Source organism: Somniosus microcephalus, chromosome 8 (genome assembly GCF_052327205.1).
Source record: "Somniosus microcephalus isolate GS21.2 chromosome 8, FLI_Smic_1.0, whole genome shotgun sequence".
NCBI classification, from domain to species: Eukaryota; Metazoa; Chordata; class Chondrichthyes; order Squaliformes; family Somniosidae; genus Somniosus; species Somniosus microcephalus.
Genome location: NC_140994.1, coordinates 76028300 through 76055028, shown reverse-complemented (window position 1 = coordinate 76055028; position 26729 = coordinate 76028300). Strand labels below are relative to the sequence as shown.

The 26729-nt window shown below is 44.4% G+C and overlaps 1 protein-coding gene across 8 annotated transcripts in view; it reads left to right on the top strand.

Annotated features, from left to right (window-relative positions):
• pcdh15b (protocadherin-related 15b) overlaps positions 1–26729 on the top strand; it is a 1235959-nt gene that overhangs the window by 134895 nt on the left and 1074335 nt on the right. For all 8 annotated transcript variants that reach the window (XM_085994900.1, XM_085994899.1, XM_085994896.1 and 5 more), the window contains 2 exons: positions 4162–4280; positions 7028–7048. In XM_085994900.1, the coding sequence (XP_085851026.1) occupies positions 4190–4280; positions 7028–7048 (112 nt within the window). In that variant the 5' untranslated portion in view covers positions 4162–4189. The remainder of the gene's footprint in view (positions 1–4161; positions 4281–7027; positions 7049–26729) is intronic.

The window sequence follows — 26729 nt, the reverse complement described above, 5'->3', positions numbered from 1 at the left end:
TTCCTGTTTTAAAATCTTTTATAGTATTTTGTTTCTTTAAGACGCTTTAGTTTTACTTCTGAATTTAAAAAAATTACAGTCCTACCCTCATGAGATTTTTTCATTTGTTATGAATATTTCAGACCATCAGTACATGGATCTGTAGCCAATGTTAATAGGTGTAAGAAGTCACACAACACCAGGTTATAGTCCAACAGCTTTATTTGAAATCACAAGCTTTCGGAGCGCTGCTCCTTCTTCAGGTGAAGTGGAGAAATGCGTAAAGACACAGCTTATATAGTCAGAGAATCATGTCAGATGTTTACAGGTAACCTAACATCTGACATGATTCTCTGACTATATAAGCTGTGTCTTTATGCATTTCTCCACTTCACCTGAAGAAGGAGCAGCGCTCCGAAAGCTTGTGATTTCAAATAAAGCTGTTGGACTATAACCTGGTGTTGTGTGACTTCTTACATTTGTCCACCCCAGTCCAACTCCGGCATCTCCACACCAATATTAATAGGATTTCATTGTTTTCGGTACATACACACTATATGCGTACAAATCCAATTTTTTCTCAGATGTCTTCACAAAGATTGTACTGTTGATCTTTGATTAAAAGAGACACATCACATAACAAAACTGATCTTCATCAGTCTTTTCCAGTTTCTCCAGCTCTCTCTCTAAAAAAATATTTTTTTCAAGTATCCCTGATCAATGTATTTGCCTTTTTCCTTCCCATTACCAATAACACTGAGAATTCTGGTACTTTGTTGGTCTAGCTTTGACCAGATTGAAAATATATATGTTTTTGGATTTTCTATACTGATTATAATATCTGTAGTAAAGAGTAGGGGAATGGGGTGCTCAGTGACACGGTAGGCTAAGATAACTGATATTTAAAACTTGCATGAAAGTAGAGTAACATCTCTTGCACAATTTTTTCCCTATAATGGATTCTTTATAAATTAAGCAGCAACTTGCCTCAGGTGATAGCATTCTTGCTTCTGAATCAGAAGATTGTGGGTTCAAACTCCACTCCAAGGCCGGGATTTTGCTTACCTCAGCGGGTCCGGGGCGGGCGATGTTGGTGGTGGGTCGCGGCCCCGCTGCTGGCTCTATCCCACTGCCTAAAATGAATTTATGTTGATGGGGTTTGTTAGGCCTGCCCAGCGTGTTTCCCGGTCCAATTAGAGGAAGCGGTTCTGGCGCCGTCATTCATGATGCGTTAGTTATCAGCCGGTTTCCTATAAGGAACCATGGCCAACTTTATTTTGACATTTGTGCTGTCAGTGTTTACAGCATTGAGGTGCTGCAAACACTGACAATCACTACACAGAGGTGCAGGGCTGCACCCAGGTTCTCATATGACTCCCTCCCTATGCTTATGGAGGGAGTCACAGCACGCAGGGACGTTCTTTTCCCTTCCCATGGGCAGAAGAGACTTCCCCAGGAGACCAACACAGCCTGGTTGCACATTGCAGAGGAGATCACAAGCAGGGATGTCGTCAGAAGGACCTGGGTGCAGTGGCGCAAACCTTTCAATGATCTCAGTAGATCACGAAGCATTAGTATAAAGCCACACTCACCTTCATCCTCCTGTGCCTCTCATCATATCCCCATCACTCTGCCCTCCCTACCCTACTCTTACTCACACCAACTTACCTTGCACCTCCACCCATCCCTCTCTATCTACATTATCACATCCCTATCTCATGAGCCACCACTCACACTCACACTCATCCTAGCGTAATCATACCAACTAACAACACAAAAGGGTAGCCACTTGGGTGTTTTATCCAATGCTCATGTGAAGTTTCTGTTAATGTGCTATCAAACATTGAAACCTTTATTTTCAACACTTTGCGTTCTTGGACAGATTTGTGTGCACCTTTGGAAGTGGCTTAGTGAGTTGCAGTGAATGGTGAGACATAACAGTACCACCCGCAATGGTGGTGAGTGTGGAAGGAATGGCTTGGACATTGTAGGGATGCTTAATGGTGTAGGTGTGGGGTGGTGCCAACCTGACACATCATGTGGCAGCCATGGTGCACAGCGTTAAGTGATGTAAATCTTGCCATGGTGAGGCCATCCCTGGTCTCCCAGGCAGCAATATGCTCGAGTGCTGATGCCCTCTGTCCTGTGCAGCATCAGGTGATTTCAGTGAAGGGTGGTGTTGTTGTTGGTGCTGCTGGTGCTGCTGGTGTTGGGGCTCATCGTGGTTGGATTCTGAGGACCAAGGTGAGACAGTATCAAGGGCACGCATGTTGATGGAATAGATGGCAGGTGAAGTAGAGATGACAGAAGCACTCTGTCAATGGTGAGAAAGTTCTTCCAATGAGTGGAGAGTGGAAAGCCTGCAGAATCTGTGCTCAAAATGGACTGAGAAACAGCTTGCAGCTGAGGAAAGTGATGTGAGCTTTTACTGTACATTTGAAGCTGTCAAGTAATCAGCTGGAGTAATGGCCACTGAACACCCGCCTCAGGTTGACAGCCGTGGTCCCCGAACAGCGTGGTTCCTGTGGCCATGAAGTTAAAGTTAAAATGTAAGTTAAAAAAGCCTGTCAAGGGTCTGTTAAGTACATTATAATGTGTTTAATTGGGTCGCCCGCCACTGCCTGTTGGGTCTGCTCAGCACTGACAGACCCGACATTGGAAAAGGCGCGTTGCAGTGGGTCGACAGTGGGTTCCTGACTCGTTGTCAAAAAAAAACACTTTCCCACCCAACCCGCCATGGATCACACCCACTGACCCCCCGGAAACTTCAGCCCCAAGACTCAAGTACCTTGGCCCGGATTTTGCAGTCGCTGACGTAATTAAGGATTACGCCGCTGCCATCCGAACCAAATGCACACTTGCCTGTTGCGAGGCCCCAAAGGAAAAGTTACTCTCAGATGCTGCAGAGTTGAGCGCAGCGTAGTGGCCCACAGATCCCAGGGGCACACCGTGTGTAGGAGCGTACCTGGGATCACGTGGGCTGGTGCTCCAATCAGATTGTACACCTTCCAGTGAGTCAAATGGAGTGGTTTTGGAGAAAGGCCAGGGAGCAAGTCACTTGTCTCCCCTCTTGGCTGTAGATGATTCATGGCCAGCTGGTTCCAGTTTGGAAAAAGAGAGAAAGTAAGATTGCCGTGGAGCCCTCGCAATAAAACAATATTATCATATAATGCAATAATATTCATTGCTGAACTGATTTTTTAAAAATCCTGTTTAAGTGTCGAAGTCTGCAGACAGCTAATAACCATTAAAGGAAAGGATTTTCACCAAAATGAAGATTTTTTTTATTGACAGGTAACCCTTATGCTGTGCAAACAGGCTGCTGTTTGGATTCTCTCTAATTGTTCATTTCAAGGGCGGTATGAGAGAGTACGTCATACCGACCACAAAATCCAGGCCATAATCTAGGCTGACACTTAAGTGCAGTACTGAATGAGTGCTGCTTTGTCAGTGTGCTGTCTTTCTGATGAGATGATAAACTGAGGTCCCGCCTACTGATTCAGATGGATGTGAAAGGTGTAGCAGTATGGTATTTGTCATCTTTTGGAATAGTTAAGGGAACTTTTTGCTCATTGCACGTGTTCTCTGGTGACGCATGTGATTAAAGAATAATTGTTCGACCCGTGGCACACTATCCTACTCACTGTACGCATAAGGTTGCAGGTTTCGATTTGCAAGAGATTTGGTCTGCTTTTGGAAACTGCCCCTCTGCGTGACCACAAGGCAAAAGTGTTGGGTTCTCTCTAATTGTTCCCAAGGCCTCCAGACTGGTTGTATGTTAATATTCTTGCAATTATCGACATATTCTAACCTAGATTTTCTGATCTATGTTATTTTAACACCTGCATTGACCAGTTTATGTTCAACAGGTTAACAGTTGTGTTAAAATAATGACAATCAGAAAAATTAGGTTTCTGTGACTTCACTTACGAGGCGTGATTTCTAATCTGTTGCTCCCAGCGGGGACTGGCGGTTGCAGGAGGAACATATCACAAAATCATGGAAATGTAGCCCGTGATTTTCTGCTCATTCAAATTAATGGAAAGTGGATCATAATTTCATTCCTATGGTCTTTTCATTAAGTTTGAAAAGAACATTCAGTACACTGCTGACAGTTTGCAGCATTCTCATTGGCTGTTGATTGAACATTTTTTAATTGAGGGTGTGCTCTTCCAATTTCAGGTTTACATCAAGTGAAGATTGAAAGAAAATGATTCCTTTGCCATGGTTCTTCACATGGTTGACTGTAGGACTCAAACTAGTTACCTTGGCAACACTAAGTTTAGCCCAGGATCCTGAAGGTAAGATGGTTTTTCATAAATGGGAGGAAGGATGAGACTATTGAGAAGTTAGAGGTCTATTAAATGTCTTTAAATTCAAGCATTCAAGTTTGCTAGGAATTACATTTTTAAACTTTTTTTATTAACCCAATTAATTCCTTTTAATTGTTTTCTCATTTTACTCACCTTGTAGCATTTCACGATAAAACATTAGTTCTGTTTCCAAAATTTTCAGTCTTCAGTTCTACTGCAGAATCTTCTGTTTTGTACTCATTTTGTTTGCTGCAAATTGGTTTGTTTCTGAAAGAAGAATGGTGCAACACACAATGCAGCAGGTGATTTTGTAATCTGAACAGCAAACGTGGTGAAAGATATAATCTGAGAAATGGTTTTCAGAGAAGGGGAGAAACAGCAAAAACATACCAATAATAGGAATGACTGCAATGGGTGCAGATTGCAGATAGAAATTTTGAATTTAATTATCAGAATTATTCATTTAAATATTCACCAGAGTAGAGTTGACATTTTTAACATTCATTTGGGTATTTTCCCCTGCATGTAAACTATTTAAAAAAATCTTCCTCTTGTTAATATAGTATTATAAGCCAGTGATAATTTAGTAACAGAAATATATTCCAACGTATAGATGAAGACTTCAATTACAATTCTTCCTCCTGCATGTTATGTTTCACAAGCAATGGATTATACAGTCACTGCAAATGGGTAAAAACTACAGGGCACGGTCCCTTTAAGGGTTAAACACTAAGGTCCGAGTGATTGTCCCAACCCCTATGCAGTAGAAATGCCCTGCTCTGTCATTAGTTATTGTTCTCTTCACCTTTTGAAATTTTGGACATCTACCTTTGGGAAGGATTCTCTGGGTATAATTTTTTGAGAAAATGTGCCATCTCCATCCCCTTTATTTTTTTCCCCCATGATCCCTCATTATATTATATTTCTAATCTGAGGCCTCAGTTAATCTTGCCTTGTTTTATGTCAGCTCCAGTTGACATCATTCCTTTTGTGAGCTCTGGTCTTGATTGCCTCAAAGCATGTTTGAATTAATGCTCATACACAGGTTTTGCACACCCTGTCAGCAGATTTTATTACCACTTGTACTACTTACCAGAAGTTTCTGGTATTTTCCTTTTGACACAACTTTCAGGAATGTGCACGATATGCACAGTTGTCTTGAAGAGCTTGCCATGACAAAAACCTAGAGTTGATCATCAATATTGAGGTGGTATCATTTGATCCTGCTCTGTGATCCCCTACGGTTTCCATGCTAGGTGAGATCTCAGCGCCTTCTTTAACTAAAACCAAGAATGTCATCACTTCAGGGCAGACAGGGACTTAGGCTATCATAAGTGGTCCTTTGATCAAGCTAAAGCAAATAGACTGCTAAAAAAATCTGTACTATTTCATGTAGCTGAGAGTAAGGTATCAGAATTGCTCATGAGCTGATGAATCTATTCTCGCTCACATCAAAAAGATTAAGAATTCAAAGACATTAAAGTGTAGCCTGCACACTATTTGGTGCCTCCTTGACCCTGTCATTGGGGTTAAAGATCTCAATGTTCTCCTGACCTCCAGCAAGGAAGCTTCAAGTGGTACCATTGTCTGGTACAAGTTGTAGGTTAATTGATACTGTGGCTTCAGTTGAAACCTCAGTCAGTATTGAGGATGCTGTGTGTTGCCTCCCACAGATACAGCATGAATGTATTACAGGAAACTCTTTTTTATCCGGCACCGACGGGACCGGAGTGGTGCCAGTTGATCAAAAAGTCCGGATTACAGAGAGGTATACTTACTAAGGTATGAGAGCCCCATACACGGCCACAGATCCAGGAGTCCCTGTTGCATAGCAACAGGTGCAGGAGTCCCGGTTACACGGCCACCGATCCAGGAGTCTCTGTTGCATGGCAACAGGTGCAGGAACCCCGGTTACACGGCCATAGATCCAGGAACCCCGGTTACACGGTCACTAATATGAAGTAAAACTTACCTGAACCTACTCCTGAATTTTGCCGGTTAAGAGAGATTTCTGGTTATTTAGGTGCTGGTAAAAAGAGAGTTTCCTATAGTGTTGCTCAGTGCTAATGCACAAAGACTTTGTAGAACTTGTTTCAAATGACAACTGTCCTGCATTTAAACCTTTTCTCAGAAAAGTCTTCAAGGCAATGCAATAAATTTCAATTACCAAAGAGGTGCACTGGCTATTTTTTTTCAGCGCCTTGCCTTGCCATGTGTTGGACCAACTGCTTTCATAAAAGAACAGAGCAGAAGCATCTAGGCAGTGAAAGAGCAGAGGGGACTATTAGGGTTTTGCAAGATTTTAGCTCAAAATTTTAACTCTATTCAAACATTTTCTTGTGGAATTCCCCATTTTGAATGATGGAATAATCTATTGTGTGTGGAGGACAGAACTAAATCAAAGAATGAGGAAGATCATATCAAAGATTAATAATTCACTTTAGAGCTTAGAATCCTTCTAGGACTTAATATATATTTCTGCATATATTTTATATATATAGTTGAGTTCTGATGTGCACTGTTAAAACCTTGGATTTATAGTTCAAACTAAACACCTTTGTGAGATGGCTCATACTGTTTGCTTTTTCATGACTTTATATATTTCCTTTTACTTTGCAACTGCTGTGCTCTGTTGGAAGTACAGAAAATTTAGCATACTTTGTTCTTTTTATGACCTCATTGCTGTCAGTTCATTAACATCTAATTGAACTCTGCATGCTGCTTTCTTTTTCTAGATGATTTCTTTGACGCTCATGGTATGTACATGGCTAAAACCTTTTCTGCCGCTTTTGTTCCCTGTGCATAACTGCATTACTGTAGATTTGACCTGTAGTATATAATGTGTTGGTACTATAAATAAAGCATGGGCATGCTTTCTAATTCTTTAATTGTTGATGCTTAATAACTATAATCAATGTATAGTATATGTTTAGGGCATGGCCAGTTAATGCATAAGACAATTATTTACCGGCATCTTCAAGATTTTAAACCGAGTCATTTGTGAACATTTATATAATATTTAGCCATTGTTTGAAAATTGATTAATAGGAAACAAGTCAAATGAATGTGCATAATTTGGACAAAATTTGATTAACCAAAGCTGAAGAAATTTGTATCTTGTTTTTGATTTTATATTATAAATAATAGTTTATATTATTATATTACAAGCGAGAAGCTTTTTTCATTTTTTCAATTAAATATTTGCATTGCACTTGATAATACATAGTTAGTTAGTTCACGGCTCCATCTCTTATTTTTTAACCTTTTTCAATGAGAAGAAAAGTACTTTTCTGGGGACCCTCCCAAATAATTGGTAGAAATGGCTTAACTTAATCAGCTGCCTTCCCCAGTCAATATTTTTGTGTTTTGAAACATTCATAAGACATTAACCTTTCAACAGATCTGTATACCCATGATCTGACACTACAACATTGTGGAAATATTTGTGTATATGTATATGATATATATATCTTTAATATTGAGGATTATATTGAATGTTAGTTACTCTGGCTTCCCTGTAGTGGAGAGGGAACAGGAAATTCAGGGATCTGGCCTGCCGCCATCTGATGCCACTTCCACATTTTCCACTGGAAGTGACACCAGGTATACAATACGCCCACACAAATAAAAAGGAGCATGTTACATGACATAATTCCCAAAACTTGCAGCTTAGCAATGGTGGCTGCGATACTGTCATCCAAGATTGCTGAGGCAGCATGGGAGAGGAGTTAAATGTTTTTAAAAAATTCATATATGGGACATGGGCATCGCTGGCAAGGCCAGCATTAATTGCCCATCCCTAATTGCCCTTGAGAAGGTGGTCGTGAGCCACCTTCTTGAACCACTGCAGTCCGTGTGGTGAAGGTACTCCCACAGTGCTATTAGGGAGGGAGTTCCAGGATTTGGACCCAGCGATGATGAAGGATCGGCGATCTATTTCTAAGTCAGGATGATGTGTGACTTGGAGGGTAACTTGAAGGTGGTGGTGTTCCCATGCGATTGCTGCCCTTGTCCTTCTAGGTGGAAGAGGTCGTTGGTTTGGGAGGTGCTGCCGAAGAAGCCTTGGCGAGTTGCTGCAGTGCATTTTGTAGATGGTGCACACTACAGCCACGGTATGCAGGTGGTGGAGGGAGTGAATGTTTAAGGTGGTGGATGGGGTGCCAATCAAGCGGGCTGCTTTGTCCTAGATGGAGTTGAGCTTCTTGAGTGTTGTTGGCGCTGTGCTCATCCAGGCAAGTGGAGAGTATTCCATCACACTCCTGACTTGTGCCTTGTAGATTGTGGAAAGGTTTTGGGGAGTCAGGAGGTGAGACACTCGCCACAGAATACCTAGCCTCTGACCTGCTCTTGTTGGCACAGCATTTATGTGGCTGGTCCAGTTAAGTTTCTGGTCAATGGTGACCCCCAGGATGTTGATGTGGGGGATTCGGCGATGGTAATACCATTGAATCTCAAGGGGAGGTGGTTAGACCCTCGCTTGTTGGAGATAGTCATTGCCTGGCATTTCTGTGACGCGAATGCTACCTACCACTTATCAGCCCAAGCCTGAACGTCATCCAGGTCTTGTTGCACGTGGGCATGGACTGCTTCATTATCTGAGGGGTTGTGAATGGCGCTGAACACTGTGCAGTCATCAGCGACCATCCCCACTTCTGACTTTATGATGGAGGGAAGGTCATTGATGAAGCAGCTGAAGATGGTTGGGCCTAGGACACTGCCCTGAGGAACTCTTGCAGCGATGACCTGGGGTTGTGATGATTTTCCTTCAACCACCAGAACCATCTTCCTTTGTGCTAGGTATGACTCCAGCCAGTGGAGCGTTTTCCCCCCGATTCCCATTGACTTGAAAGAACCAACTTGCAGGCGAATAGTTGGTGGCGGAAATACTGCGGGGAGCCTACCAAACTAGTGTTAACTTTGACCCTGAGAAATTGGCCGTGGGCTGAGTGCAAGTCCCCTGCTTTCAGAAGTTGTGCTGCAGTAGGAACCAAGAGGAGTATCTGCACCAAGCTCTCCATAACTCAACCCTGTTGCTTCTTGTCTACTTAATCCCTGCTGAACTTGATGGTTAATGAGGACTTTGATCAGAGGATTCCATGAAAAATTGGAATCATAGAATGGAATCCTGGAAATTAGAGCACAGAAGGAGACCATTTGGCTCATATTGCCTGTGCTGGCACTTACTCTTCATCTCAACCATCAGAAAAGACTGAACAGGCTGGGGCTCTTTTCTTTAGAAAAGAGAAGACTGAGAGGTGACCTGATAGAAGTCTTTGAAATTATGAAAGGGTTCATAGGGTAGATGTAGAGAAGATGTTTTCACTTATGGGGGAGTCCAAAACTTGAGGCCCTTGCAATAAATCCAATCTAATAAGGAATTCAGGAGAAACTTATTTTCTCAGAGAGTGATGAGAATGTGGAATTTGCTACCACATGGAGTGGTTGAGGCGATTATCATAGACACATTTAAGGGGTAGCTAGATAAGTACATGAGGGAGAAAGATTAGAAGGGTATGTTGATAATGTGAAATGAAGTAAGGTGGGAGGAATCTCATGTGGAGCATAGACCTATTGGGCCGAATGGCCTGTCACCGTGCTGTAAAATTCTGTGTAATTCTATGCACACTGCTGCTACATAAACATCTGATTTGTTTTGTGTTCTTAGAGCACAGAATTAATTAATTTTGGTAAGTTTATCAAAGTAAATTAATAATTTGTGAAAATTGAACAAGAAGAGTGTGTAGGTCATATTTGTTTTAAGCTGGTGATTACCTCTGGTTACTGTTTGTACAATAATCAACAATGTTAAACGCATCTGAAAAATGATCAAATCAGTGAATTTCATCAGTAATGGATTAACAACCATTCTGGAACATATCTTATAATGGTGCTTTAAAAAACATTTTAAAGGGATGGGCTGAGCTCAGTGTTCTGAAAATTGAGAGATGCATCAAATATTTCTTGTAATACAGTTGAAGAATCATGCTTTATAAAACCAATAAGTGTGCAGTGCCCATTTTGACGGGAGGATTTAACTACAGCTGGGATGAATGATCTTTGCTAGGTTTGAAGGTGGTTTAGTCCACAGTACTCCCAGCACTTTGCCCTTGCAGTCTAACTTGATGGATTAACAAGCATGGCTCCGATTGTTTGGCCTTGAATTCTATTGACTTTTCAGGATAGCTGCTGCACATAACATTGTTTTTTTTGCAGCTGCAGTTAAATTATACTTGATTTAAATAATTAAAGGAAATCTAGCCATGTTAAACTGACCCACAAAGGTTTTTGTCCCTGAAATCCCCTGGGAATTCTTTCCGGTCTCCCACTTTAGTTCCAGAGGGACCTGGGTTTCTGCTGGTCCCAGTAGTTTCCTCAGTGACTTGTGAAGGGCTTCCTAAGCTGGGAGTTCCTACTCCTGATCCACAGTTGGGGCCCAACGTTTGTCTGGTGGCTGCTATGTCGAGGTGAGTGAAGGTGTGTCGGCCTCCACAACTATATGTGGGGCCCAGTGGTGAGATCCAAGCCACGCAACCGGACTGAACCCCCAAGGACCACCAGGATTCATTTTGTAAATTTTTTTAGGAGATTGCTCCCCATGTTCAGCGGGCTTACAGGACGATTATTGGGGGTTGGGGAGGGGGATGGTTGGGTTAACACTGTAAAGCACTGTTTCGCCCTCTTCTAAGCTCCAACTATCCACCATGTTGGATGTCGACTCTCTGAACCACTTATCTGACTTCTCATCTCAGTTTAGCATTATTTAAAAGCAGCCCTGTTTTTATATATAATTATATTTTTCTTCAGTCAGCGGCCCATTCTGGGCCACACTGTGACTCTCTAGATTATGGACGTGAATTTCCATAGGGATTCTCTCAGTTGTCTGCTGTAACTTCAGCAGTAGCGCCACGGAAACCTCAGAAAACAGTATTTATTTTTATTCCTCTCCCACATTCCACTCTTCCTTCACTTCTGCCCTTCCCTTCCATCCACCTTCTCCTTGGTCTTAAGTCCCCTGTGCAATGCCATGGTATGTGTATTCATGTATATTTTATTATATATATTAGCATTTTTTAAATTATGTGGCTTGGTTTCTCTCTGAAGTCTGTAACTAAGAAAACAACTGAACAAAGCCTTGCAACTTACCTCTCTACTCTTGTTAATTTGCTTAAAACTTTAAATTAGTGCTTTATACAGTGCTTATAAAGGAGCTGGAAGCTATGAGTATATGGTTGAATCTTGGATTTTATCTAGGTGTGTGCTCCAGCTCTAAGATTTGTGACTCATTGAACCTCTCTCATAAAAGGTAATTGAGGTAAGGTTGTTTGTTGTCATCTATCTTAGTCGGTGTATGTGTTGGATTGGCACTGCAGGAGATGGTCTTGGAATTTCTTTTTTAAGAGACTTCTGACAGAACTGCAGTGCTGCTTTTTACAGGTGATGATTGCGGTGTTGATGGATTATGTTGGGATCTAGTGCTTCACTCATCAATTTACACAAGCAGCTAAGCAATGGGATATGGTGGTGGGTATCCCTACGTGCAGTAGTATATCCCTGCATAGCTCAACAATGGATTTCAAAGATACTGATTTGAAGGGAGTGTCCCAGATACTGATTTAGATTGGTACTTGAATACCAACTTCATTGAATGCCATTTTTTGGGGATTGTGCTGCGAACTGGTCTTCCTCCAAATACAGCAAAGTTCTAGTGCAGGTTAAGTTTGTGATGTGCAACATATGTGCTCATATAGTTCTCCTTTTATTGGTTTAGAGTTGGTTGGCATGCAATAGAAGGGCTGCATTTGGCCCATGCGTGAGACCCAAGGCCAAGCTATAAGATGCACATATGACGATAAGGAAATATTTTCAGGAAATGAAGGATCTGTCTATACTAATCTGTCAGCAGTACCCTGTAATGGAGCCAGCCTCTGAATAAGCAAGTCGCTTTGCAAAAGCCCCTCATGTAAGGTCCTGTATGAAGCAGTCATTTAATATTGGACTCAGAGCTCCAGAATATCAAGTTGTCCTGCATTGTTCTTTCCAACACAATGAAATGGTTCACCATTCTGCTGGGCTGCACATTGCCCTTTAACATGTGAACTACATTTATAATAAAATCTGTTTACCATTGTAAAGGATTCAACTAAATAAATTGACTTGGAGTAATTTATACTACGAAAATAGTAGTTTCAACCAAATGCAAAGCAGCCTTAATTGTAACCAGAGAAACAATAAACAAAGTATGCCTGGTGTCACATCTACTTATTCTCAAAAAAAATGAAGTAAATGATAACTCAGAAAGATACAATTTTTAATGAAAAAACTATCACATTTTGATGGTGTAATTGAACTTGATAGCATTCAGAGATTTATCCCCTGTAAGGATATCTTGTAGAATACATGAAGTTGCTTCCAATGTGCAGGCTTGCAAAAAAAACAAATCTTTCTAGGCAAGAGAATGAGTCTTAGGGCTGGATTTTGCCAGCTCTGGGGAGGCGGGTTTGGAGGCGGGACTGTCGGGAAAATGGCAGAATTTGGGGGCGGATGCCCAACCCACCCCCAACCCACCTCCATGCCATCTTGCCAGGAGGCGGGTAGCCGACCCACACCGGGTCCCGGGAAGGGAGTTAATGCCAATTAACTGCCTGTTAACAAGTAGTTAACAGGCAGTTTTTTGGCTAATCCCTATTTTGAGCCCTGAAGTGTGGGCTTCCCGACGGCTCCGAACCTCGCCAGGGTCAGCGAGGCGGGCCGTCGGTCTGCGGGGGTCGGAGGGACCGAGATGTCCGGTGTGCAGGTAAGTAATGGGTGCATGTGTGCAGAGGTAAGTGTGTGAGGTAAGTGTAAAGTGTTTTAATAAGTTTTACTTACCTTTACTTTCTCCTGCAGGCTTCCTCCCTTCAGGTCTCGGGAATCCCTCAGCTCATCGGCACAGAAAGCAGAATGGCCGCTGAACTGTCAAAAGCTGCAACATTCTGCTTTCTGCTCAGGAAGGCTTTCTAATTGAGTCTTGAGTAAAGACACAACTTAGGAGACAGATTGTCAGTGTTTGACAGCTTCACAGAGCTGTCAAAACAATGACATTTCATCTGTCAAGAGCTCTTGACAGATGAAACGGCACTCGCTGACCTCACCTGTAACTGACTTTTCCTTAATTGGCCTGCTAAGCCCGCTGGGCGGGCTTAACAAGGTCAATCAAAGGAAAATAGCGTGGGTTGGCCACAAGTCGATGGAGACGGGACTAAAACCCAACAAGTGGGAGTCCCGCCTCCAAAAGCTTCCCATTGACAAAATCCAGCCCTTAGTGTCAATGGCCACTTCACCTCCCACCTCAGGCTGACAGACGTGGTCCCCAAACTGCTTGAATCCCATGGTCAGCCAGGGAAATTTGAAAGGTAGGTTAAAAATGGCACTTAAGTGGCTGACAGCAAGGTGATAATGTTTTGAACCAGGTCACCCGCCTCTGCCGTTCGGGTCGCTGCCGCACCGGCTAACGCGCCCCGAGGGAAAGGCGCGTGGGGACAGGATGATGGCGTCAGGTTCCCGACCCACTCCAACTTATTTCAAGTTTCCCACCCGACCCGCCTCCAATTGCGCCTGCACAGAACCCAGAAAATTCTGGCCGTAGTGTGAAGCAGTTAATGCTGTGTCAATTAACACCTCCAAAAAATAAGCTTGATAAATATACAGGATTGAGGGATAGTGAGGTTGAGTACAAATAGAGATGTTCAAATGCTGTGTTGGAGCATGCATTTCCAAACAGATCCCTTTCAAAGGCTGTTCAGGAGACAGCGATAAAGATGATGGACTCATTAATGATTCTGTCAATCCAGCTGCTGTAGAGGCAAGTAGCATCACACGGACGACCTGTGCACTGGACCAAACAATAGGAATAAAAGAACACCCCTTATATTAAACAGAAAATATATTGTTTCCAAATTTTCAATATGTTTTCTTTGACAATTATGGGAGGGAGCAACTTTATATAAATAGGATACATTTAATGTTTAATCAGAGCCAACAAGAAATAAAAATGCAAATAATAAAAAGCAAAAAAAAGTTATTTTTGTGAACTATAAACTAGTATTTCAAGGTATTACTTAAAAAATATTTTTAAATAATGAGATGGGATAAATAAAGGGATGCGGAAATTTGTCCTCCTAAATGAAAATTCTACACTAGGTTTGATTTGCCTTGTGAAAGACCAAAACAAAGATAATGCTGAGGGGCTGACAGGTAATCAGGTACCCTCGAGCACAAAACTATCTCTCTATTCACAACCTTTTTAAGTCAGTGACATGTCTCAGTGGAACAATTCAAGCTAGATCAATCCTGAGGAACCTAAGGAATCTCTTTGTAGTTCATGGCAATAAGAAATATTTTCCCTGCTTTAGATTGTTATCTAAGAGTATAACTCAAATATGATAACAAAGCTTTAGACCATCTAATGGTCTGGGCAGAACATTAGGTTAAGTGGTAGATTTTCGTCTTCACCTTCTGGGTGGTGCTCTGGTGGGATTGATCGCACGCCCTTTATAAGGCCTGTCTGACTTTCATTCTAACCAGCAGTAGGCTGCAATATTTTTTTTGTGGGATCACTGGCTCCACAAAAGTTCCCACTAAAGAAAAACTTCTGGGCCTTTTTTGGTGCAGACCCCAGCAATGTCTTTTTACGACCACTGGTTAGACCGCTCACCACCTGGTACAAATGGACAGAGTGCACGTGGCACATCCTCTGCCCATTTGTACCTGAACATTGCAAACAAGATCCTGCAACTGGCGTAGGATCTCAAATTGCATTTCTGGGCAACCACCCACCTGTTTTAGAAAGGTACGCTATGCACCCATATACAGGCCCAGCTACAAATTGCAGCAGACAGTCCTTGGCCATCCAAGGGACAGCTCGAGTGTTTCCTGCTGCTCCTCCTCCCCTCTCAATTGTCAAATGATGGCTGTCTGTCTGTCAGGCAGCGGGTGATTGGCAGTTGAAAATTTGCCCCCCTTGGGGCGCTAACGGGAGGCGCAAAGCAAACAAATTTTTCCCCCAAAGAATTTTATGGTTGACATCACATTAACGGAAGCTTGACATTAACATTGAATGAAACATCCAAGTGGCTATGCTTGTGAATCCAGTTGTGTGTCACCTTTCTCTTATGCATGTTTCTATGAGGAGCTACCCCTGTGGCTTCAGCAGAGGTAGAGGCAGCCTGCTCACTTTCCTGCTGCGACTGCTTAGACGGACGTGCTCTGGGTTTTAGAGCCTATAATGGCCCCGCCAAAATCTGCTCCTCCTGCGACTGTGCAGGGGCAGACTCGGCCATCGCAATCTGGGGCTCTGACTGAGGGGGTGGCAACGGGGGAGAAGTGTAAGTGCTTTGAGAGGAGCCCCCACTTCCATGTCCCCTCCCACCGTCATCCCTCTCATGGGACACCCGCACGTCCCTGCTAGCAAGGAGCTGGAGAGCACCTTTCTGCACATTAGTGGGGCCATGAGGACCCACATCTACGCTGCCATCCCTCTTAGACAGGAGCTTCTGCCACCTATCCTCCATACATAGCCATCTAGTCGCCATAGCAACCATGTGCTCCTGTGAGTGTCGCATTCGCTGCTCCATGCAGGTGGCCATCCTATCCATGGAAGAGCCTACAGTTTCCATCACCTGCACATGGCAGTGCTCATATTGGAGATGGACTCCTCCATTCCCTGAACATTTGCAGACATCATGGTCGCAAAACCTGTCAGAGCTCCCTGCACTTCTTCCTGTACCTCCAGGATCGCCCTCTTTCTGGATCACCCCGAGGCTCAGCGTCTGCATGCAGCTGAGCAGAGCTGGGAGTGTTCTGCGCCCTCCAGCGAGGAGTCCTCACTGCTGTCCCTGTCAACACCATCTTCTCTTGCTCACTTGTGACTTGTGACAGACCAGGTGACAAGACTACTCTATCTCGCGAGGGACCCACCGAGGTGTGCGTCTCTGCGCTGGTGCTGGGTTCACCTATGCCTAGTGATGCTGCGCCCTCAGAGGCTGGAGGCTCCTCTGGTGAGTCGTCTTCCTCTTCCTCCTGGACAGTGGTGGTGGGGGGGGGGGGGCGCTCTTGATGGACTTGTGGGAAAGTAAAGAGATGAGTTAGATATGTCATATGACGAATGAGTACAAATACCATTATGCACATAATGACCATTCAGTGGCTGCTGACATCAGTCCTCATATGAGTGACTGATGTATGCCATGCAGCTGTATGATATGTAATTCTATCGCCAGGTTGCTGAGATGTCCCCCTCTCTCCGTCTCCCACCTCCAGCTGCTCGGCCACTCCCGATACTTCCAACGCAGCCTCCTTTGCTGCTGTGAGGGTGGCAAATGAAGTTCTCTCCCACTTATTCTGGGCTCTATTTTCCTGCAAAGAGGGAAAGAAGAGAAAGTTGAGTGAGATTGATGGAATATGAGTAAGGAATGGATGAGTTACATCTTTAGAGGGAGATTATGATGGATTGGGGTGGCAATGCCGCGTAGGCTCCTTGCGTGTTGTTAGTTGGTATGATTACATTAGGATGAGGGTGAGTGTGAGATGTGTCTAGTCAGATGGGGATGTGATAATGTAGATAGAGAGAGAGGGATGGGTGGACATGCAAGGTATGTTGATGTGAGTAAAGATGTGCAGGAGTAGGGTTGGGGAGGCAGAGTGATTGGGATGTGATGAGAGGCGCAGCAGGATGAAGTTGAGTGTGGCTTTGCACTCACCTTTCCTGATCTAATGCGATCATTGAAACATTTGCGCACTGCACCCAGATCCTCCTGAACACATCCCTGCTGTTGACCTTCTCTGCAATTTGGAGCCAGTCTCTTTTTGTCTCCTGGGAAGGCCTCTTCCACCCAGTCGAAGGGTAGAGCAGCGTCCCTGCGTGCTCTGACTCCATCCGCAAGCATATGGAGGGAGTCATCGGAGAACCTGGGTGCAGCCCTCTGCCTCTGTGCAGTCATGTCTTCAAGTGTTTGGAGCAATCAAAACCTCCAGTCCAGTGACTACACATTCCTAGATGAACCTTCAAATGCAATGTGGCCATGGCTCCTTTAAATATCATGGCTGAAAACGCGTCATCGATGATGTCATCAGACCCGCTTCATTTAATTGGGCTGGATAACGTGATCTCTGCAGCGGCATGGAAGCAAGAATGGGGTCGCGACCCGCCACGCCGACCGCCTGCACCCGACCTGCCCAGCTAAAGAAAATTCAGGCCTACAACCCTGGGGAATGGGTGGGCAGTCAGCAGGCAAACCCCTTCAAAGCTCAGTACATGCTACTAGCTTATTCATTTTATATTCCTGTCCTCTAGGTCTGTGCTTAAAATCCAAGTAAATAATTTGCTGTATCTATTATTTTACCAAAAAAAAGTTCATGTCACTCCTCAATCTTCAGAGATTATCCTTATCACTCTTCTCTGAACTGATACATCTCCATTACATCAGTGTCACTTTGAGGGTGGGATGTGGAATCTGCACACTGTTCCAGGAACATTAGCTGGAAAGTTCTTATTAAAGAATATATTTTATGTTCAGGTCTCGATTTATAGAATCTGTTTAAACAGGCGGTATCCGGAGAATGCCCCAAGACAGCTCAAATCTCCTAGGCCCAATTTGCAAGGCTGTAATTGTCATGCAAGATAGCCTTGGGTAACTCTAATGTTCTAATAGATGTAACTGTTTGGTGTCAATATGCTTACATGAGACCCCCCTCTGGAATGCTGACTTGGTGTAAGTAAGCTATAAAACCAAGAGTGAAGGTCATGGAGGAGGTGATGCAATGGCCTTTTAGCTGAACTTAAAAAGCTAGACCTTTGTAAGGAAGTTTGGGAAGACCCAGGGGCTAATCCCTCTGCAACCGAACTCAGGAACTGTAACGTGAGGACTCCCGTAGGCATCGCATCATTGTGTGTGTCGTCTGTGAGTATCAATCCCTCTAATAAAATTTGTAAAACAGAGGCTCTGTGTTTAGATCCTTAATTCCTGGCACAGACACAACAGCTCCAAGCTGGTTTCTCTAACAGTAGTAATTAACTGGCTTTACCAATGATCTGCATATGGTTAGAAAACATTAGGGTAAATTCAACAATCCCACACTCTCAGCAGGAAATCTCAGTTGAAGGAAGCGTGAGCCAAAGATAAATCTACAACTACCTGGACTACACTTCCTCCCACCCCGTTTCCTGTAAGGACTCTATTCCATTCTCCCAGTTTCTCTGTCTCCGCCGCGTCTGTTCTGACGATGCCACCTTCCATACCAGTGCTTCCGACATGTCTTACTTTTTCCTCAACCGAGGATTCCCCTCTACTGTGGTTGACACGGCCCTTGACCGTGTCCGTTCCATTTCCCGCACTTCTGCTCTCACCCCTTCCCCTCCCTCCCAGAACCATGATAGGGTTCCCCTTGTCCTCACCTTTCACCCCACCAGCCTCCACATTCAATGGATCATCCTCTGCCATTTTCGCCACCTCCAACGTGATCCCACCACCAAATGCATCTTCCCCTCACCTCCCCTTTCAGCATTCCGAAGGGACCACTCCCTCCGCGACACCCTGGTCCACTCCTCAATCACCCCTAACAGCCCTTCCCCTTCGCCCGGCACCTTCCCGTGCAAGCGCAGGAGATGCAACACATGACCTTTTACCTCCTCCCTTCCCACTGTCCAGGGCCCCAAACACCCCTTCCAATGAAACAGCGATTTACTTGTACTTCTTGCAATTTAGTATACTGTATTCGCTGCTCATGATGTGGTCTACATTGGGGAGACCAAACGCAGATTGGGCGACCGTTTTGCGGAATACCTCCGTTCAGTCCATAAGGGTGACCCTGAGCTTCTGGTTGATCGTCACTTTAATTCACCGCTTCACTCCCACTCTGATCTCTCTGTCCTCGGCCTATTACATTGTTCCAATGCAGCTCAACGTAAGCTCGAGGAACAGCACCTCATCTTTCGATTAGGCACTTTGCAGCCCTCTGGACTCAACACTGAGTTCAACAATTTTAAACTATTATCCCCGCCCCCATTTTTCATGCTGTATGATTTTGCCATTCCCATTTGCAACATTTTATCTTTCCTGCCTCTTACAAAAGCACAGATTGTTCCTTCAATTCCTCCCCCGCCGCCCCCCCTCTGTCTCTGCACCTGCTTAATATCTGTTACATCTCCAGCTTTTTCCAATTCTGATGAAGGGTCCCAGACCTGAAACGTTAACTCTGTTTTTCTCTCCACGAATGCTGCCTGCTGAGTTTTTCCAGCATTTTCTGTTGTTATTTCAGATTTCCAGCATTCGCAGTATTTTGCTATTGTATAAATCTACAACTCTTGATCCTACATTTTCTTCGAGCATGGTGCTATGCTGGGAACTTTCAACTTATCCAATTGTTTCAATTTTTAGTTAAATGTTTTCCAGTACATGATTAGATTTGTCAATGATATTTGATAACATGAACTGGATACTTTTGGTGCCTGGGCAATAATTAAAAGGGTCCCTTTGCTCAGAATTCATTTTTAATGAGTATTTTTTTAGCAGCTCCAGTGTTTATGCAGCATGAGGTAGATGTTAGTACGGGCCATCTCCTTTGTTTCACGTTCTAGCTCTGCCCCCAAGACTAACAAAATGTAAGCAGTAACATTGAATTGATTAAAACACATGCAAGACTTGGGATCATCTACCTCACTTGATTGATTTTGGAATACAGCCTGGAACTTCCTGTGGATGTCATAGTGGATGCCTGCGCTATTTGTGTGTTGAAGAGCAGTAATATCGGGAGTGCTGAATAGCACCTGGTAAATGCATAGTTTTTGCATGCTGTCGAATTATTATTTGGATGAAGTGGCATAAAGACACTACAGCACTGAAGATGGGTGCAAAGCTTGTTTAGATAATTATTGTCATGAGATCTTTTGCATCCATTTGAATGGACAAATGAGACCTTCGTTTAACATTACATCTGAAAGGTGGCACCTCCAACAATGCAGCATTCCCTCAGTGCTGCACTGAAGTGTCAGCCAAGACTAAGACTTGAACCCTGACACTGAAGCTTGATCCTATTGCTGGCACCTCTGTGACATGTCTACTGATTTGTCTGAGAGCCGAGCTTTGGACAGCTGCGAAGTTTGTGAATTATTGTCTCAAGGTTGTTTGTAGCCAATCACCAAGCATGGTGAAACTGGCTGTTAGTGAATTTTAAGAATAGAATCCAAGGTTTCTATTGTACAAAATAACAACAGAAAATGCTGGAAAAACTCAGCAGGCCAGGCAACATCCGTGGAGAGAGAAATAGCCTGGCCTGCTGAGTTTTTCCAGCATTTTCTGTTTGTAGTGGCGCTTCTTAGTTTCCAAACAGGCAGCCACTGAGCTGTGGGGCTTTTAACAACGAGTAGACGCGTGTCGAAATAAAACGTTCCCAAACGTAGCTTTGTCTTTTAAACTGTTTACTATAACACTTCACAAACGGAATTACAAAGCAAACACGTATAAACGAACACGGTCAAAAACTGTATTGCTCCAAACCTCACAACTTCTGCCTCCTTCAGCCACGTGGAGTTTAAACTGTAAAATGGCTGCATACCATGTGTGGCTTAGGGACTGTACCATTGTGGCAAGAATGAAGGGGGTGTCTCGGACTATACTACTGGAGCAAGAAAATAGGGGGTTTCTTAATACAATAAGTCAATCAGGTAAATTAACTGTATTATGCTATTTAACCAATATTTTAAAGTATTTTCTTAAGCTTTTATGGCTCTTACATTCCGGCCCCTAATTGACTAGGCACATGAAGCGTATCAATTACTCAAACATTAAGAGTCATAAACTAATGAGTTCAACATATTTACAATATAAGTGTCCACTTTTTTCGTTCAGGAACTTTTCACGCTGCTTCTTGTAGCAGGCAAAGCTTTGTGATCGGTCTTTCCAGGGTACTGGTCTTGGTTTGCAAACAAACGCGACGAACGACGCCTCTGGAGTCTGGCATGGTCTTAATTATTTTTCCCATCAACCAAGAATTTCTAGGGGCTGAATCATCCACGGTTAAGACAATGTCTCCGACAATGAAGTTCCTCTTTATTTTGGACCATTTTTGACGCTCCTGTAGCAGAGGTAAGTATTCTCTTGTCCATCTGGTCCAGAAAAGGTCTGACATATACTGAACTTGCCTCCACTTCCGACGGGCATACAGATCTTCCTTTTTGAAGACTCCCGGGGGCATGGCTGGCTGTGTTTTCAACAACAACAGGTGGTTCGGAGTCAGGGCTTCGAGGTCATTGGGATCATCTGATGTCTTAGTTATCGGTCGGTCATTAATGATGGCTTCGACCTCGCACAGAATGGTTTGGAGTCCCTCGTCGTCGAGCGCTTGCTGCTTCAGTACAGAACTGAGTAGTTTTCTTACGGTGCGTATCTGTCTTTCCCAGACACCTCCATGGTGGGATGCAGCCGGAGGATTGAAGATCCACTTAATTCCTGTTTGCATCATGGCTTCCTGTATTTTAAGCCGATTCCAACCTTCAATAGCTTCCCGTAGTTCTCTCTCCGCTCCGACGAAATTAGTGCCATTATCAGAATGCATAATGGACACCTGACCTCTTCTACAGACAAAGCGCCACAAGGCGTTAATACAGGAATCAGTGTCAAGCGTGTGTGCCACCTCAATATGAACTGCTCTGATGGTCAAACAAGTGAAAAGCACACCATATCTCTTGACAAGGCTCCGTCCTCGCTTTACCTCGAAAGGCCCGAAATAGTCCACCCCTACATTTGTAAATGGGGGCTTGTCTGGTAACAAACGGTCTTCAGGCAGGTCTGCCATTTTCTGCTCCCCAGCTCTAGCGTGTAGCCGTCTGCAAACAATGCATTCAGAGAGTATTTTTCTTATTACAGAATTAGCTCCTGGAATCCAGTATCTTTGTCTTAGCTTCGCAAGCACGTGATTCCTCCCACTGTGTCCAATACACTGGTGTATATGCTGAAGAATGAGAGTAGCAACCCGGAGGTCCTTAGAAAGGATAGCAGGATGCTTGGCCTCCTCTGGCATAGCAGATTTGTTTAGTCTCCCTCCCACCCTCAGTACTCCATCTTGCAGTGTAGGGTCCAGCTTGTAGATATGACTACCTTTCTTGATTGGAGTATTTCGCCTTAAAGCTTCGATTTCTTCTGGGTATTTTTGTCTTTGACTGAAGCAAACTATCTCCATCTCAGCCTTGGCCAAATCCTCCACGGTCAATGAATTCTTATCCAATGTGGTCTTGTGCTGATGCATATACTGCTGTAGAAGCATTCTCTGCTTATCGGGGTTACTTTCAGACTGACTGATAGTGGCTCGGTACTCTTTTCTCTTACCGCTCAGGTGTAGCAGCAACTCTTTCAACCTTAGAAACCACGCAACTGCTTTCCTCAACTGGTGCCATCCTGAGAAATGGTTAACAAGCTTGTTCACTGTGTCAAAGTTCTCTTTCGTAGTTATGAGATTTACTGTGACTGATCTCTTGACTTCGACGTCGTCTTCAGCAATCTGACTTGGCATATCTGGTCTTTCTGGCCATGATCTCTCTGTTTCCAGCAGATAACTTGGGCCTTGTATCCAAGTTTCACTCCTCATGAAGTTTTCAGCCTTCAATCCCCGTGAGGCTTGATCTGCTGGGTTTAATGAGGTGTTTACATACCTCCATTGAGATGGTTGTGTAGCTTCTCTAATGGATGAGATTCTGTTTGCTACGAAGGTCTTGAAGCGTATCTTCTCATTCTCTATATACTTCAGCACCGTCGTGCTATCCGTCCAGAAGACAGATTCTTCTAGTGGGAGCTGTAACTCTTTCCGCATCGCCTGGTCAACTTTAACTGCAACAACCGCTGCCGTCAACTCCAGTCTCGGGATGGTGACCTGCTTCAGCGGAGCCACCCTGGATTTCCCCATGAGGAAGGCACAATGTTTCTGGCCCTGTTGATTTGTCAGCAAGAGGTAAGTAGCCGTGCCATAGCCGTCCTCACTGGCGTCCGAGAAATGATGTAGTTGAGCCGTCTTTGTAACTCCAAAACTCACGGGCTTGATGCATCTACTGACGTTGAAGCTAGAAAGTTGTTGCAAATCTGTCAACCATCTGTGCCATCTCTGAGCTTGACCTTCTGGGATATCTTCATCCCATCCTCTCTTGTCTCTACACAGCTCTCGTAGCATCAGCTTCACCGGCAGAATGAGTGGTGCCAGGAATCCAAGAGGGTCGTAGATGGAACTGACCACGGAGAGAATCCCTCGTCTTGTGGATGGTCTTTCATTCACCATTATCCTGAAGTTGAACGTGTCTGACTCAATGCACCATTGTACACTAAGAGCTCTCTCGATAGGAAGGACATCGTGGCTCAGGTCCAGATCTTTGACTTCAGTGGCTCTTTCCTTTTCTGGGATAGAAGCTAGAACTGCTCTGCTGTTGCTTATCCACTTAGTCAGATGGAATCCTCCATTCGAACACAGAGTTCTAAGGTCTCTTGACAGTGCGATGGCATCGTCTTCTGTTGACACGGACTTCAGACAGTCATCGACATAAAAGTTTCTGAAGATTGTCTCCACAGCCTCTGATGGTGCTTTGCCTTTGCCATCTTCTGCAGTTTTTCTGAGAGCGTAGCTTGCACAGCTGGGAGATGATGTGGCTCCGAACAAGTGTACGGCCATTCTACATTCCACCATCGCTTGACTAACGTCGCCATCTGGCCACCAAAGGAAACGCAGAAGATCAGCATCTTCATCAGGGATTCTGACTTGGTAGAACATTGATTCTATGTCTGCCATCATGGCAACGAGCTCTTGTCTAAACCTAGTCAAGACGCCAATGAGGGTATTAGTAAGATCAGGACCTTGAAGCAGCTGGTCATTCAGTGAAGTTCCTCTGAATGAGGCGGCGCAGTCAAACACTACACGGATCTTTTTCTTCTTTGGGTGATACACACCGTGATGAGGAATGTACCAGACCCTTCCATCGTCTCTGTTCAACTGTTCCTCGGGCACTTTTACAGCATAGCCTTTCGCTATGATGTTTCTCATGAAGCCTTTGTAGTCTTCGTGAAAGTCGGGGTTCTTGTTCAGCTTTCTCTTTAGACTGATGGCGCGTTGCTCTGCTATGCAGCGATTGTTCGGCATCTTCGCGGTCTGTCTTCTCAGTGGCAAACCAATGTGATAGTGGCCATCAATGAACTGTGTAGACCTTGTCATCAAATCCATGAACTGATGGTCTTCTTGTGACATCTCTGTCTTTTCCTCACAGCTGCGTTCTGAAAAGTCTGCGTTGAACTGCTGTATCAACAGCTCTTCAATGCTTGCGATAGAGATGCGATTAACTGTGACATTTTGTCGTTCCTCCTTGTTCGACTTGTTGCCATCATCTCTCCTTACCGGTCCATTGACTACCCATCCAAGGGCTGTCCTGACGGCGTAGGGTCCGTCATCCTTGCTGTTTATCACCTGCCATGGCTCCATAGTTTTGTAGGCATTGGTTCCAATTAATAGGCCAATTTCTGCTTCAATGTATGGGAGACGCACCTTTTCTAGGTAAGGCCATCTATCCACATCCTTCTGCAGGGCTAAGTTCCCTATTCTAACAGGAATCTCCCTCTGTGTGGAAACATTAGGCAGGTCTATGAAGTCCTTCTCTTCAAGTCCACACACTTCTAAGTCTGACAGGATATAACTTTGCATTGACTTCTCATGACCCATGGTGCGTAATAGGATTTCTGTTCTTCTGCCTCTAACGTTCAGCTGTCGCATGAGTGATTCTGTGCAGAATGTTGCTGAACTACCTGGATCCATGAAGGCGTAAGTCTACACAAGCTTCTCGCTCCTCTTAGACTTGATCTTTACTGGTACGATGGCAAGAATACAATCGCTGTCACCGGCCCCAGTGAGTCCACAAGTCTCTGGTTCTAGCGACACCAGAGCACTTGAAACAACCTTCTCGTCGGTATTGTTTTCTTCACTCCTCTTAGAGACTTGTTCTTCTTTATGGATATGCAGCAGACTGGGATGTTTCCGAGTGCACTCTCTGCATGTTGTTCTTTGCTTACAGTTTCTACTCAGGTGCCCCTGAGAGAGACATCCAAAACATAGGCCGTTGTACTTCAGGAATTCGATTCTGTCCTTATGTGGCTGTGCTTTGATGTCGCTGCAGAAATCCAATGTATGATTCTTCTGGCAGAATAAGCATGGCTTCTGAAAGGCATTAGCAGGCGTCACTGTGCTGCTCTTTTTGGGAGATGAGTTCTGGGGCCTTTCTTCCTCGGCCTGAGTGACGATAGTTGCAAAGCTGCTTCCCCTGGAACCACCTTTCCTGAGAGTCTTTGATTCAACAGGCTTGGCTTTCACTCTTCCATCGGTGGTCGGGCTGGCGTCCTGGATGTTTCCAAACAATGGGTCCCTAGCAATTTTAGCCTGTTTGTCTATGAAATTCACTAAGTCTGCAAACCTGGCTCTACTTTTCCATCTCTCCATTATCTCAAAGGCTGTTCTTCTCCATTGTTCTCTCATCCTGTAAGGAAGCTTAGAGATGATGATTCTCATAGTCGTAGGATTGTCCATCTCTTCCATGAATTCAACATCCTCCATGGTGTTGCGACATCCTATGAGGAAAAGAACATATGCGTTCAATGCCTCTCCGTCCTCCGATCTGATCTGTGGCCACTTGGTAGCCTTTTCAATATATGCAGTGGCTATCTTCAGCTCGTTCCCATAGTGCTCCTGCAGCAACTTCCTGGCTTCTATGTATCCCCGGTCCGGTCTCATGTGTTCACAGCTTCTGACCAGGTCTTGTGGTTTACCACTGGTGTACTGTCCCAGGTAGTACAACTTATCACTGCTGCTCTCTGTTTTGGAGTCAATGGCTTGTTCAAAGGATCTGATGAAGGGCTTATACTTGAGTGGGTCGCCTTGGAACACTGGTATGTCTCTTTGAGGGAGTCGAAACAGATTCTGTTGTTTTACAAGCATCTCTGTAATTTCGTTCTGACGTTGCATCACTCGGTATAGGCTTCTCCCTGTGTCTTCAGGCCTCTGGTGGTCATCAGCAGGGTCTAGTCTAGACCGTCTGACGTCTGGGGTAGCATCACGTGCTCCTGTTAGTGGAGAGGCCACTCTTCCACGCTGTAATGCCAGGGGATTGCCTTCGGACTCTCTTGTAACTCTTGAAGGTGCCCTGGATCCAACTCTATGTGACAACATTGACTGGCAGTATTCGCTCCCGCCGTCCCGTGAGCCTTCATAATCTTCATACGCACTCAACCTGGCGTCTGAGACCGCGATAGCTGTTTTTATCTCCAGCTGTTCTTTCTTTGCCTGCACCTGGGCCTGTTGGGCCTGCAGTTGGGCCTGTTGGGCCTGCAGTTGGGCCTCTTGGACCTGCAGTTGGGCCTCTTCCCGTTCAAGAGCTCCTCTCTC